At 34.1% G+C, this 16,442-nt stretch overlaps 1 protein-coding gene across 1 annotated transcript; it reads left to right on the forward strand.

The window, feature by feature from the left end:
- Nucleotides 1–244: 244 nt before the first annotated feature.
- Nucleotides 245–8,862, forward strand: LOC125676915 (uncharacterized). The gene is made up of 7 exons (XM_056161005.1): nucleotides 245–383; nucleotides 459–520; nucleotides 613–741; nucleotides 1,907–2,196; nucleotides 6,403–6,568; nucleotides 7,791–7,958; nucleotides 8,105–8,862. Exons 1-7 carry the CDS (start codon nucleotides 271–273, stop codon nucleotides 8,401–8,403), a joined length of 1,227 nt encoding a protein of 408 aa, XP_056016980.1. The 5' UTR covers nucleotides 245–270; the 3' UTR covers nucleotides 8,404–8,862.
- Nucleotides 8,863–16,442: the final 7,580 nt, after the last annotated feature.

A 16,442-nucleotide genomic window follows, 5' to 3' on the forward strand; every position in this document is an offset into this window, starting at 1 on the left:
TTGCTTATAGTAGTTATGAGATTGATCACTGTTCGTTATCTTCACCTTGCATGAAACATTGAACAGTTTGACGTATAATAGGTGGAAAATAAATTCATGAATATGATGCAAACAAGGAAAACTCTACATTTTATCTTCGATGATCAAGTGCGTCTGCGTTTTATTTAGTAACACTTGTTTTAATCTTCTGCAGCTGTGCTTAACATGTGCTCGATTTAGTACTTTATATTTGCTTGGTGTTTGACATACAGCTTGTAATTTTGAAACCATATGTACTTTGACACTTTTGTCAGAGAGGTGGAACACACCATCAACATGTTTGTCAAAATGAAATGTTTACCTTTCTTGATGATGTACTGTGTGTATGAATATTTTCATTTCATGTGAGTACGATGTATAATTAAATCAGAGCATCTTATGATAGAAATGTTCTTTCTGTTTCCTTATTTCTTTTACAGAAACACTCAGAAGACTTGTGATGAAAATTATAGATTTAGTGTTTCAACGGAAAAATGTATAGGTATGTCTTTATTTTCATTATAAGCATTATTTTGAACATTGCATATTCTATTATTGCTATCCATCCAAAATATTGTTATCCACATGTTGCAGAATGTGACGCCGGGTTCCACGGTTTGAATTGTTCTTTGTCCTGTCGATTTCCTAATTATGGTGCTGATTGCCAGAACCTTTGTCAATGTAGACTGGAGCTTTGCAGTCATATTTCAGGATGTGCTTACGGTAAGAGAAAGATATAAATATAAATAGATAATACATACGAATATACATGAATAGTTTGTAAGTCGTATATGATTGGATGAGTTCTTTAAAATTAACTACATTTAGTGTAGTGGGGGTTCTAAGTTTTAATAACTTGCTCTTAATCATTTTTAATACACACATCTATCTATTTTTCTATCTATATAAAACACAGAAAATTTCACTTTATTTGGATGTCCACTTCCGCCCCTACCCGGGGTTGAACTCACGACCCGCGGAACCAAATCTCCAAGCAGCATGTAACGTGGTGAGAATTCCATCGTTATCGAAAGCAAGTTTTATGACTTGCCTAGATAGTCGAGCGGTCTAGCGCGCTGATTACATGCTGCTAGGAGATATGGTTCCGCAGGTCATGAGTTCAAACCCGAGTAGGGGCGGAACTGGGTATGCAAATAAAGTGACATTTTCTGAGCTTTATATCAAATATTTCTTCACGTAGGGCAGTTATGTTCATGTAAGAGTTCATTGCTATTTCTGTGCTTTACTTGATATCAAATATTAAATATTTCTTCACTTAGTGCAGTTATGTTTATATATATATATATATATATATATATATATATATATATAGATATATATATATATATGATATTCAGATCAAAATACATGATACATGTACATATAGCTGAATTTAGCTTTTGAATAGAGAGTTCACCATATCCATTTCATGATGTCCCGTATACTTATGAACGCAAATGTAATATCCAATCTTGTGATGAAATATTTGGATGTAAATGGATTATTTATCATATATAATTGTTGAAAAGTCATAATTTCAACAATACTATTTTCTTGATGTGGATAAGATTTAGAAATGTAATGCGTAGAAACTAATCCACTTAAATCTTCTATGTGAGGTCGAGGTGAATTGATTTAAAATGACTTTGACTACATTGCAAACCAATAATTAAATGCTACAAACGTTTTTCTTGATCAAATTAGCTATCTCTTCAGAAATCCTTGAACATGAGTAAAGAAAAATTGTTTATATCAACCAAAACTTCTAGATATGATTTGTAAAGATGTACAACAAAATTTGTATATTCGTTTAAGCATATTCATCAATAAAATAGTATAAAGAAAAGCTGCAATAGTTGAATATCAATTAGCGATAACTGAATTACAGATGCAGATAACGAAGATGATGGTTCAAGTAAGAATATCCTGATCAGTGTTCTGGCGATATGCGGAACTTTGTTCATTATCGGAGCCTTCGTTGTGATTTCGAGGGCTAACAGGAAGTTTTTCACAAGACATCTAAGAAATAACGCCCATTATGTAGCTTCAGTAATGGCAGAGCAATCTAGTAATACACCCACTTCAAGTGTATATCACAGGACGGCCAACCCAGTAAATATTTCCACAGCAACTGACAATGGAGTGTATGCATTCGCAAATACAATGAGATACGAAAATGTTTATATATAGTGACGATTATTATTATGTGTATTACAGAAATAAAGAGATATTGCTTTGACTCTCTTTGTGTTGAATTTTACGAAATAAATTTCATTTTTTGAAAACCCAGGAGGATATGAATTGTTCCTATTACTCTACTACTACTACAAAAATCAGGGCGAGAAGGAACCAGGCAACGAGGCGGTTTTTGTATGTAAAAATAATGAGGAAGGTACAAGGACAAAAGATTGAAACCCCTCATATTGGCACGTGTTTGATACATAATACTTGATTATTAAGGACTTTACTTTAGCTATTACTCTGTTTTCATTACATGTGCGGAATACAGTAAAGTTTAGTCCTGATCCTATCTCGTTGCCTGAATACACGCGATGGCATTCAATAGAATGGCAAGTCTTGGTGGCCTGAGGCGTTCATTACCGTTGCAAAATGGCACACAATAATGCTTATCCTGACCTCAGTTCGCCATGTCCCACTTTCGGCATCCGTTTTCTATTTGAGAGTGACGATTATGAATATTCATTAATAACAAACAGCAATAAAAGCAACTTACACTATATATTGCATTTGCATAATGAATTGGACTAGGACACGATTACAGTAAAGTAGAAATATATGACTAAATTGCACATCTGGATATGAATAACATGGAAAACAAACATTGAGTGATGATATCTCTTATTGAACATATCCTTATAATGAATAGTTTAAAGGTTGATACAGACAATAGTAGGAAGCGGGGTATGACGTGTTGCAAACGACATGGGGTACCATCAACACATCTCACATTTATCGCCGCATGATGTTCAGACTAATTGAAATGTTTAGTGAAAATAAATTATTTTATTCATTTCGATTTTACGATTGATTTAACGACCAAAGAATTTGCGAAATGCTGACTTTAAACAAGACCACCATCAACTTGCTTGTCAATAGCCTGCCTAAATTTAAAAACTGATCATACGCAGAACAAGCTCTTACGTAGCGAATCAGTTGAGACATATAAACATTATTTGCAGATAATAATGGTCTATTGCTAAATAGATATGGGATGTTGACGATGGAGAAGCTAAAACACTCCCGTTTATCATAGAGTTGAGTTGTTAGTTTGCTGTTAATATCTATTTTCAATCAAATATTTCAGTATGAAGCAGACGTGGACGACTCTGTTGTATGTTTTATTTCGAGTTCACAGGAATATATCGAATATATTTCCAGTTAACTATATGAGTTTGCTGATTCCGAGGTAATCACTATTTTGTTTAACATTGTACAATTTTGATCTTTCAAAATCATTAATATGACGCCATAAATGTAAATGTACCTGTCAATGTGGTTGCCTGTTATGTATATTATGTGTGGTGTTAATGACCTATCGTTGTTCAGAAAAAAAAACCCGCTAATTAAATAGTTGAATGGTAAAATGTATTACGGTGACGCCAATACTGGTATACGGAACTACAGTGCGCGTTATACGTACACATATTAATATGTTGGTAATTTTTTTCGAGTACCAAGAGATTTAGTGCCGAGCAAAGAGAAGGACCAAATCGAGTGGTGAGAGAAAATTGAACAACATACTTAATACATTTTTCATACGAGTACTTAGACTATGTTGTTGTTATTGCACAAATTACATGTCAAAATTGTCACTCTGAAGAAATTCCAGTAGAGCATTTTCCTAAGTCCCCTTGCCTACAACTGTACTTTCATTTGATAGCGAGTCTAAATGTTATCACTCGAGGTACAGACAAGGCATATTATAAGATACGAGTAACTATAAAAGTGAAAAGTGACCAGCAAGTCTGGCATGGGTTTCTGGACTCATATTATGGTATACCGTGACCGGTCATCACTAACCAGTCCTCCTTCAACGACTAAAATTTGCTTGTTGCAAGAAGCGACTAAGAGGCGGTTTTTCAGATGGGACTGCAAACGCTGAGGCCCCGTGTCACAGTATGTGTGACACTATAAAGATATCTCCTTACACAAAGGCCATAAGCGCCAAACATAGCTTTAAATTTTATAACCCTCCACCGGCAATATTGACGTTTCGATATGACTGAAAAATTCTCGAGCGGGACATTAAACAATTTACAACCAACCAACAAAGCAACCCGGCACTTAATTTTGTAAGGCCTTATTCCGTTTCGAATGTTGTACTATTTAGGCACTTCCGTGATTAGATATTTGAATGAAATGACTCTCGACAATTTTTTTAATAAACATATGCAATGAATAGACAGCTGTTATTAGAGGATTTTAATCATTGAAGAAGAATTACCGGGAGTGAAGGGGGCTCTGAAACTAGATGGTAAGCAGCGTAAATAACTTTTAATTGACAAATATATCCCATGGGGTGCGGAAAGGAGTAAATTGAGTTGCAAGCCTTATAAGCTACTGACAAACAAGTTGATGGTACAGGTATTTCAACAGTCTCGATTGAAGTCAGCATTTCGCAAATTCTATGGTCGTTATAACGATCTAGTTCGTCAATACAACCTCGCATTGGGTCAAATGCTGTCTGACGGGTTTTATACCGATTGTTAAGCCGTTGTTGGCACACTGATTTTGACGGCGGATAACTCCGTTTACCTGATCAGGATATAGGGCTCACGACGGGTGTGACCGGTCAACAGGGGATGCTTACTCCTCCTAGGCACTTGATCCCACCTCTGGTGTGTCCAGGGGTCCGTGTTTGCCCAACTATCTATTTTGTATTGCTTGTAGGAGTTATGAGATTGATCACCGTTCGTTATCTTCACCTTGTATTATGAATCAGTGGGATAAAACATTTTTAAAAACGTGGATATATTAGTGATCTGTGGTAATGACACATGTAGTTAAGCTTCCTGAAACATAAAAGAAATGTAAAAAGAGACATCATAAATCGGAGAGAAATATTTATTCGTGGTTCGAATTTCCTCCATTGTTTACAAATAGTTTATATTACAATATCCTTGACCCACGCGCCTATGGGAAAACATGATAATGGAATCGTCTTCAGAATGTTTCAATTCAGAATCTATCAATGTGTAATTTCTTATGTGTTTTCTCATTTTTTTATTCACGTTATTTTCCAACTCTTGCATCTTCTCTTTACTAAACACTGAATTAAATGCAGGAAGTATTGATATTTGTTTCATAACCATTTGCTTTCAAATGCGAGAAAAGATAGATGTTCTAGCACCCATTTAAATCGTACAGCGAGCTTCAACTTGATGTTAAGTTAAAACATACACAATGATATGTTGCAATCGCAAACTGAATATCAACAGCTTGGCAACTGCATACTATTTTGAAGACAAAATGACATCACAATAATTTGCAAGAACTCCAAAAAAACAAAAACAAATTTGTATTATCATTATGAGTTATCTATAGCTGCAGCGCTTGGAAATTGAAGTCATTTTGACGTTTTAGCCCTTGATAAAAAATTTGTCTGGAGGACAATATATTAAACTGGTACCCCGTTGATTGGTGGCTACACAAAAACATAAGCGATGCGAAGTCAACAGGGTACCAGTTTAGCCAAGTGAGAACAGGGATTAGTTTTTGTAATTACTATCGTATCCAATGTGATTGTGAACATTCTAAAGAACGTTTTGTGATTTTCTAATTATGATCTTAAATTTTGCCACCTTTTTCGAACATGCAAAATTTCACCAATATCTTAGACCCTATGCCTTTAAGTTGAGTTGTTAGTTTGCCATTAACATCTATGTTCAACAAATATTCAAGTAGGAGGCAGACGAAAACGGTGGTGTATTTTATTTTGAGATCACATGAATTGATTGAATATCGAGAATATTTCACTCACATGGATACGTCGACACTGCCGGTGAAGGTTTTAAACTCTAGGCCTATGCTCGGCGCTTATGGCCATTGAGCAGGGGGATCTTTATCGTTCCACACCTTCTGTGCCACGGGACCGCCCCATTTAGTCTCCTCTTACGATAAACAAGGGGGTACTGAGGACATATTCTAACTCGGATCCCCACGGGATTGCTTGGATATATTGAATCGACATAGCTTGTGTTTTCCTGATTTAGACAGGCACAACACAGGATTAAGTGAAATTAAATTTTATTATTTGTACTGATTGAGTAAAATAACATATTTTTTGTAAATGTACAAGAATGACATGTTCCCTCTTCCTTATTGTTAACGTCGAACTAGTCATATTATTGGCTCTGATATTTGCTCAATGCAATTTGTCATTCTTTTGAAATTGGTTTTTGTATTACTCAGCAACAGGAACGAGTTGGATTTTATCAGGAATCAAATAACGGTTTTCAACAGACCAGGTACATGTTGATCACGATATTTCTATTATGTGCTTTACTTTCTGTATGTATCGGTTTACATGGTAAGTGAGTGTGTATTTTCCTGTCAGCATAAGGTTGTTGCAGACTGCTATACATAATGCAAATTGATTATTTCTGCTAATGCAATGGTTAACGAGTTTATTTTTCTATATCCAACATATGTTTCTCAGACTTAATAGATTTTTTCATCTCTTAAGGTGGATCGATCTTCATGTGATTTATCAATATGAATGGTTAAAAGTGGAAAAACTGTATTAATTTCCACTCAATATAGTTTAATTTAATCAATAACCAAAGAAAATGTGTACGTTGCCACCTTTTTAAAGATGTCAGACATACAAAAACAGACATATATATCAACATAAAAAATCACACATTTTCGTTAAACAGAATAATGAAAATTAATAAAAACTCGCTGAAATGACAAATCTTAAATGTCAACAGTTTAAGAAAATTACCAATTCATAGATATATAAAAATTAATTGTGGATATTAGGGAAATCATTGTGTCATAGACATGTAGTAAAGGAAATTCGAGCATAGGAGTTATTGCCCTTGACAACATTTTAAAAATTATAAATAATTGATTATCTATGGAAAATAAAAACTTTTTCAGTATCAAAAGTTTACCAAATTTCATATCTTATTCAGTGAATGAAATTCCTCTGAAAGATATATTTCTATCATGCGCAAAATTTAATTAAATGGAAATTTTGCAAAAACCTATGACATCACATGGGGATCGATCAACCTTAAGTCAGCTCAAGTGAATCTACGTCCAAAACCGTCTAAATTCAGACTCTCAAAACTACAAACTGCATTTTAAAAAATCATTCATTGACATAGAATATTCATTCAAGTATCAAGATACAGTCGGGTCTAAACTGCGCATGTATTATGACGTAGATTTAAAAGAACGGACAATTGGTTGTTTTTTGTTGTTTTTTTTTTTTTGGAATTAACGCCGTTATGGTAATATTTCTACCATTTTACCAATTAACGCGTCCTCAATGGTAGGCATGAGATTTGAGCGTAGTTTTCGTTAAGCATTAGGAAATATCCGTTATTGAAATCCCGTGCCGTTCCTCCATTTGTGTCCGAATTTGGTTTTGAGACTAGATACACCCCCCGAGTAAGAACCTCGCAAAAATTACGCATTTTTGTTTCAGTGTTTGTTAGCGAAGCATATGAACATTATTTCATCTATCAAACTTTGTGCTCAAATCTTCCAGATTGTATATTAAGAATTGTTTTACATTTAAGAATGTAACGCTGGTTTCTATGGAACAAACTGCTCAATACCGTGCAGGCATCCCAATTATGGCTTAGACTGTCAAAGTTTTTGCAATTGTGAAGAACAGTTGTGCAACGCAACATTTGGATGTCTTTACAATTTTACCACAGTATCCGATAACGGATATATAAAACCAAGTAAGATATTCAATTAAATGAATTTGTTATTTTTATCTTAAACCTCACGCTAATTTTTTAAACTGACACTTCTCAAAGATAAATTACTTAGTTGTACATGTACAATGCAAATTCCTATACATGTATATTTAATATTTTCTCCACAGCTATACTTTTAGAAGAAAACAAAACCATGGAAACACATTCACAATTGAACCTTATACTGATAACGATCATAACATCGTCTGGGTTTCTGCTCGTCATCATCTCAATGATAGTTGTATATCTTACTAATAAAAAGCACCTGTCCCGAAGGATCCTTAAAACTGAGAAATATATTGATACTGTCATAACAGATCTTCCAGGGAGCAGATGGAGGGATACACCACGTGACAATGCTGACGGTGAAGGGCGTCGTCCATCTAGATATGAACAATTGTCGCTAAATTTAAGTACTTATCTCTAAATCTAGTTTGTGCAATACTGATATGATGAATACTTGATCATTAGATGGACTGATTGATTTAATTTTCACGTCGTATCGGAAATTATTCACCATAAGGAGACAACAAGTTCGCTTAAAGTGCCACGGACATATGCTAGAGCTATATACGAATTTATTTGTGAGGATCCATTTTTGTGCCAACACCAACTGTGACACTGAATTTCAGTTAAGGTACATCTAAACATGATACGAGACTTTTAAAATGTCTCCTGGTTGTTTTGTTGTCAATTAGTAAAATGTTTTTAAATATTTCCAAACATATTGAATTGTCATTAGAATGTATGCACTTCAAAATCATAACTTTGCAATTCATATGATTTGTATGATTTGTATATATGTAAATCAGATATAATGTTATGTGAAAATGATTCATGAATTAACGATGAAAGTAGATTAAACATAATTCCCACATCAGAACTATATATGATACAAAGAATCATTTACCGTACCTATACTGGATTACAAAATGTCAACAACAAACAAACAAAAAAACAAACAAAAAAAACAAAAAAAAAACCAAAAAACAACAACAAACAAAAAACTTACAAACTGATTTAACATTGCTGGATCTAGTAAATGTTCTACCAATTATGTATCTTTACTCCTCTTGAAAATACTAACTGATGAAAGGTGAAGATAACAAACATTGATCAATTTCATAACTCCTATCAGCAATACCAAATAGAGATTTGGGCAAACACGGAACCCTGGATATACCAGAGGTGGGATCACGTGCCTAGGAGGGGTAAGCACCCCCTGTCGAATGGCCACACCCGCGGTGAGCCCTATATCTTGATCAGCTAAATGGGGTTATCCGTAGTCAAAATCAGTGTGTCATGAACAGCTTAAGAGAAGCTGTCAGTAACCATTGAGAATTGTCTTTAAAAAAAGTGGAAAGTGCAAAAATTCAAATCTGTACGAAACTCTCACACTTTTGTGCATGGTGATAGTAAATGTTAAAAAAGTGAAAATTACTGGAACCATGTATCGTGTTTCCATGGCAACGGACCGTACCCACAGTTAAATCATTAGATGTTGAGGTTTTAATCTTTTCACAAATATGTCTAATAAAACATTTTCCCAACAATGTACAGTGAATGAAAATTCAAGAAAACACATATTATTGTACTTGTGATTAAAAAATGTGTATTCTCTTGCTTATTCTTAAAAATAAGTCATAAATTAAGGTAAAAAAGAGCATTTATGACTTCTTTTCAGACACTATTTTCTCAGAAACGCAGCAGGGCTGACATTAATTAATTCTACATGCCGTTTTTAAGACAGCTATTTATACTACCAATATAGTAAATAAAAACAGTTAAACAATTTACCTTTTTTTGTAAAATCCCTCAAAACTCTACTTTAGTGCCTACTATTTTACACAATTATTATTCCCCTTGATGCGAACTCTCTAGAATTAAAAGAAGAAATGAATGAATATCATTTAGCAGACATCATAAAAAAATTGTGGATGGTCATTTAGGAATTCATTTAACAGGAAACTTGAAAGGTGACGTAATCTAGAGATTTGCATATTTTTTTGTAAATCAAATTTTATATGTTAGTTAATAGTGAAGTTAGAATCCATGTAATCATTCCAAATCCATACAAACTGCCTCAATGACAGATAGTAAATTAATAGTGAACACCGGTAAATAAGATTCGAAGTATATCTATTGTAGAACATTTGTTTCTCTTTAAAAAAAACCAAAGATCCGCCTAATAGAAATATCTAAATCATTATCTACACTCAATCAGTATCAATGCTGACGTCACACTTTCACCTCATATTGCGTCATACTCAACATGCTTTTTGGATAATTCTCACTGAAATAATTTATCTTCTATCAAAATGTCAATGTAATTTTTATTATAATGCAATTCGTATTTCAAAACATTGTATACGTAACGATGTGGATTGTTGTTCTGATGAGAGAGAGAGAGAGAGAGAGAGAGAGAGAGAGAGAGGAGGGGGTATTTTGTTGGTAAATCCTCTAACAAATAATCCATTCCTATATCATTAGGCTATGGGTATAGCACACACGTTTTCCAATTACAAATTCTGTAATTCATATATTTTAGACCACGTCCATATTTTAAATGTAACAAAACAATACACTTCATAGGGATTTCGATATAGAAATACTTGAGGCCTACTTATTCCAGCATCTTACATGTACATGTATGTATAAAATGACATCCCCCCCAATAGTATTCTTAACGAACCTTGGGATTTTAATTATGTTCTATGACCTTGATATGTACATTTTTCCATAGTTGATACTTTTTAAGAGTATTATTCATAAAGTAGCATTGTGTTTATCTACACATGTGAGTTTGAAAAATATATTTGTAAAGTTTTGAAAATATAATTTTGTGATTCATTTAACTTTTCTGATATTTATATCTATTTCCTGATATTTCTTTATTCTATATCAACTTTCTATATAGACCTCTATTCAATTTGCATGTATCTTCCTGATCATATGGAAGTTATAATTGATAGTAATGCACTGCAAGCATCCATCAAACAAACTTAATTAATATATGTGTGCGAGTCTCTCTCTCTCTCTCTCTCTCTCTCTCTCTCTCTCTCTCTCTCTCTCTCTCTCTCTCTCTCTAAACTATAATATATAATGAAAAAAAATAATTATAATAATAATGATGAGAATTGGTTTATATATAGCGCTTTTTCCAGTTGTTCAAAGCGCTTTACAGTACATTATTATCCCGGCAGACCTTATATCAATCTAGAACTTTCTCAGCTTCCTGGGAAGCATACATTGCAAGCTGCCGTTACAGGCTCTAGAGCACTAACATTCTAGCAATATTTGTCACTGTCATACATTTTATTGGGTTCCTTGTTCAGGGATTAATTACGACATTTCTCATTGTGTTCTCTTGAAAGCTGTACTTTTCTAATCAGGCTACAAATGATTAATTTCATTCTAACATAATTCTACTTAGAAACACCATTAGACGAAGACGACTTCCCTGTATGACCCATGCGGATAAGAGTTTATTTACAACTAACTCTAACGAGCTTTCTACCGTCGTTGGTTAATTTGATCCTTAATCATACCTGGGTAAATGACGATCACATTGAATATAATAGGTTCTACTGATCGAACATGTTTTATGAAATTCGATGGATATGAAGAACAACCTAACAATTGACATGAAACACTTCAGTCACCAACAGACCTAATGATAAGATTTATTTGCAAATCCGATCAATAAAGTAACCATAGAATTTGCGAAATGTTCACTGAAACGAACTTTTTGAAAACCCTATACTATCAACTTCAAACGTATTGGGCCACAGCTTTCACTGAACTTTTGCCTCATAATTCATTAAAACTTGTTATCAGTATGATTTCACAACGCATTAATGACCAAGTATTACAATATCAAAACTCAAAAATATATGTTTCAAATAAATGTATATTCTTCCGAAATGTATATGAAATGAACTCAAGGTATGCTTATGTTGATATCCTTACATGTAGATCAGATAGGTCTGCATTAACAAAGTTTAAACTGAGTTCACATAGTTTAGAAATTAAAAGAGGAAGACATATTGGACTTGAGCATGATAATAGAATTTGTAAACTGTGCAATAGTAATAAGATAGAAAATGAAACTCACTTCCTATGGTTGTGTAAATGTTATGAACAAGAGGATCCCTATACAATAAAACATCAATGTTACATAACTTTGATTATAAGCTGATCAATGATGCCAATTAGGTCAAATTTATTATTGAATTCCAATTCCTATATTGTATTGAAATGCCTGTCTCAATTTATTGAAGATTTGTCAAATAAAGGAATTTCCTTAATTAAAGCAACTGATTCCAATATGACTACATAATTTACCATGAGAAAGTCCTATGATTATTTATATATATATATATATATATATATATATATATATATATATATATATATATTATGGTCTCTTTATCTCATGTAAACCTTATATTCAGTGTAATATAACAATTAATACGATTTTATCTGGTGCCATATTTGAATGCATTCAAATCAGTAATTGTAATTTGAATATGATTGTTTCTATGGTATATCTATAATATGTGCCTTTGCCAATAATTGTTATTGTGCTTATGCAAATAAATCAATGTCATTGTATAAAAACACAAGAGTACATATCAGTAATATGCATATGGAATGAGAGTACCAAAACCCCGGATGCGTAACCTGGAAGCAGTTTACGAAGATTGAGCGGAGGTATTAACGTCTAGGTGTTGCGTGATAAGCTAAAATCAAGAATGAAATTATTTGGAATTGAAAGAAATACTATAGAAGTTTAAATCAATTGTCGGAATGAAAAATTATCGCACAATGCAAAAATTATCATGGTAGGGGGGTGTTTGAAATGAAGGGTGTAATTCACTTGATATTGTAATGTGTTGTAATTTCAATATACAAATATGACCGGTTTAAATGCAACGGGACAATATATAATTTATGTCGATTTTTATAAGCACTTGGAATGAACGTTCAAATATCGGCGGTCATTTGTCTAAGATGGATGTAGTTTGAATTAGTGATAGGGCCAAAGGTTAGTATTGAGGTGTGTGGGAAATGAATTGGTATTCTTTTCACACATGATTCATACATCGTGATGGCGATGATTAAGTACGTCTACTAGATAAACATAATTTAAGCGCCACATTTAATTGGCGTGCGTGAAATATCCTTCCGTGAATTTTAAGTACCCCTCTGTATTAGGTATACATGTATAAAAGTGCAATGGCGTGAAGTACCACTCCGTCATAAGCAGATATAAAAGCGCAATATAGAGGTAAACTTGTTTATTAAGAGAGTAGTGAGGGGGAAATGTGTGCTAAAAAATTGGAAATTTGCTTGCAGCTGAATAAAATAAACAATACACACTTTTGTTTTCTTATCATATCTTTCTTTTTAAATCATCGCTATAATTATCAAAATGCTTTGACGAAATGCATCCTTGTTTAAGTGTAAACAAGAGACCCACAGGCCTTAACGGTCACCTGAATACAAGTGCAAAATTATCACTACTCCTAAGGGCTATGAAATTTAGAAAGTTTCCTGTTCTGAATATCTCTACCTATGCTACATTTTAACATTCAGCAAAACTATAAAACAAGATGTGTTCTTACAACTTCAATGTACTCATAAATGCATACACTGATGCAAGGCTTTACATTATACAATAGGTGTATAAACATTAAGAGATATGACTAATTTTGACCTATCCTAGAGTGAAAACCTGGGTTGTGGAATTCACCATTTTTGTACATCTTTTTCTGCTTTCCCTTGGTATGCATTTAGATTTTATACAGTAGCAGCAAACTTACACATAAACACTATATAATAAGGTTGGTCCAACCCTGGGGTCAGAACCCCTACCCCGGGGATCATGAAATTTACAATTTTGGTAGAATCCTTCCCGCTTTACATCTTTTAATGTATTTATCTTTCTGAAACATGTGGGGTTATAGAGAAGAAGATTTTTGAAAAATTGTCAATTTTGGGCAGTTTTTGTCCCGCCTCTAAGGTCCCAGGGGTGCAAAAATCCTGAACTTTATAATTTATGGTCCCTTGTTCCAAAGATGCTTCATAACAAATATGAAAAGAATTGGAATGGTAGTTATCAAGAAGTTCACACCTTTAATAACTGACATTTTACATGTAATTGGCCCCACCATGATACCAAAACCCCTACCCGTTTGATCATCAAATTTACAATTTTGGTAAAGGGCTACCTGTTTTTTCTAAATATCTATTTAGTTTCAATATAGTAGCGAGCGAATGACATATGAGTCACGTGATTTGCTCTTCATCAGATGAAAAAAGATGAGTATTACCCATTATGCTTCTGGAAAAATATCACCGTCACTGCGGTATACTTCATGGAAAAAACCCGTGCTTAAAATAATTAGATTGTTTAGAAAGTACCATAAACGTTTTTAAATTCCAGACAAGCTTTCTTATAGCTTCAAACGTTTTGTTTTTGCTTGGTTTGAGAGAAGAAGAAGAAGAAAAAACATTGCAGCTAATTTGACGTCACAATATAACTGTTTACATCCACCGCGTTATATTTCCCGCGTTCAATGAAGAGGCGGATACAATGTCTATAAGTTGTGTTGCAAGATGTTAATGGGCTTCGCTCGTTTCAACGGTCACGCCGTACAACATATTATCAATAGCACTAAAGAAGATGTTGTTTTATTGTTTTATACATAAACACTATACATGTACATCTACCATGTCTGGTCACTGTCTGAGGTCAGAACTCCTACCCCGGGGTTCTTGAAATTTACAAGGCCTTCCTGCTCTATATCACCATGAATTTAGTTTTTCTTACACATATGCAGTTCTTGAGAAGAAGTTTTTTTTTGAAAATTAGTCAGTTTTTGCCCCGCCCCTAAGGCCCCAGGGGTGCTGGAATCCTGAAATTTACAATTTATGTCCCTTTTTCCATCTGTTAACGCACGATGACGGACGACAACCAATTGCAGTACGTCACCTGACTAAAAAGTATGTACAGTGGTTCTTTTCCTGGCTCAATGTAAACAGTAAATTCTTATTTCAAGTCATATAGGAAATCCCGAACCCGACTCGATGTAAGCGATAAACTTATTTACTTAAATTTGGCCACTTCATGCCATTGTGAATTTAGCGACTACCCTCATTGCAAGATGTGTGTAAACACTGCTAGTAGTAACTCAAGTAGTGATCATATATCAAACGGGTTAGCAAAATTTCAGGACTCAGAAGAAGAGAAAATTCTTCAAATTATTTTGAGAGAAGAACAGGTTGGGAACACTTCCCCTATAGCGAGATATTCTCGCTAAAACGCGATTATCCCTCTCTAGCGAGAATAAATATATCCCGTACAACCGAGAAAAACACCCGTGGAGTACATCTCTTCGTGATTCACGTGAAAAGAAGAAAAAGTGCTAAAATGTCTGATACTTCTGCAAATATATTAATCAAAGCAAAAACACTCACAATGTGTATTGGATTTCAGACTGCTTCCCTCTTACGCAGCAACTTTGATATGCGATTTCTTGACCATGTTGTCAATTTCATAGAAACAATTCACATCATGTTGAGTGCGTGTCGCACTTATTCCGCGTTGCTCGGGATTTGCCATTATTTTCAATAAAGACGCCAAAACACCTGTTTATGGTAATGTTTATTTCTCGCTAAAGAGGGATAATCGCGTTTTAGCGAGAATATCTCGCTATAGGGGAAGTGTTCCCAACCTGAAGAAAGCACTTAAAAAAACCATTTTCTATTATTGTGCAACGTTTGCAAACCAGTGTCATTTTTACTTCCATTTTAGAAACAATGCGAACAGATGTATGAATATTGTGAAAAAGAAACTGACCAACAAATTATCAGATTTGAGAATTTATTGAATATGGAGTTGATTCAGGAGTTGGCTGTGAATGCAGTATGTGTATTCTCTTTAGAGAAGTCGAGAGGCATATCCCTCATCGACTTCTCTTCGCAAGCATTCATATTTTGATTCTGGAAAACGTGTAAATACCAGAGTCGGTGACGGTTTATGCTTCGACTGACGTTTCGACTCAGACGTGCCTGGATTTACGCAAGGGACAACTTGTTTTCGAACATTTAACAGTAATGCACAAAACTATCACAAGGAAATCAATACTTACTTGCTTTTAAATCCATTCGAAACATGCCTCTGTCCCGGGTTTAAATCACAACTCTGATTATGTCAGTCTGCTTTTCTCTTAACTGGTCCCATATTGTGACAACTCCAAAGACCAGTTAACGTAAACCCGGGACAGGGGACATATTGAAAATGGATTAAAAGCAAGCAAGTTTTGATTTCCTTGTGACAGTTTTGTGCATTACTGTTAAATGTTCGAAAAAAAGTTGTCTATTTCGTAAATCCAGGCACATCTGAGTCGAAACGTCGGTCGAAGTATAAACCGTCACCGACTCCGGCATTTACACGTTTTC

The sequence above is a fragment of the Ostrea edulis genome, chromosome 3 (assembly GCF_947568905.1).
Source record: "Ostrea edulis chromosome 3, xbOstEdul1.1, whole genome shotgun sequence".
NCBI classification, from domain to species: Eukaryota; Metazoa; Mollusca; class Bivalvia; order Ostreida; family Ostreidae; genus Ostrea; species Ostrea edulis.

Bases quoted from the DNA above. Each gene is read 5' to 3' on its own strand.
- LOC125676915 (XM_056161005.1), top strand. From the start codon at position 271: ATGTACTTTGACACTTTTGTCAGAGAGGTGGAACACACCATCAACATG. The intron at 384-458 runs GTGAGTACGATG...TTTCTTTTACAG, and splicing joins TATGAATATTTTCATTTCAT to AAACACTCAGAAGACTTGTG. The intron at 7,959-8,104 runs GTAAGATATTCA...TTTTCTCCACAG, and splicing joins TAACGGATATATAAAACCAA to CTATACTTTTAGAAGAAAAC.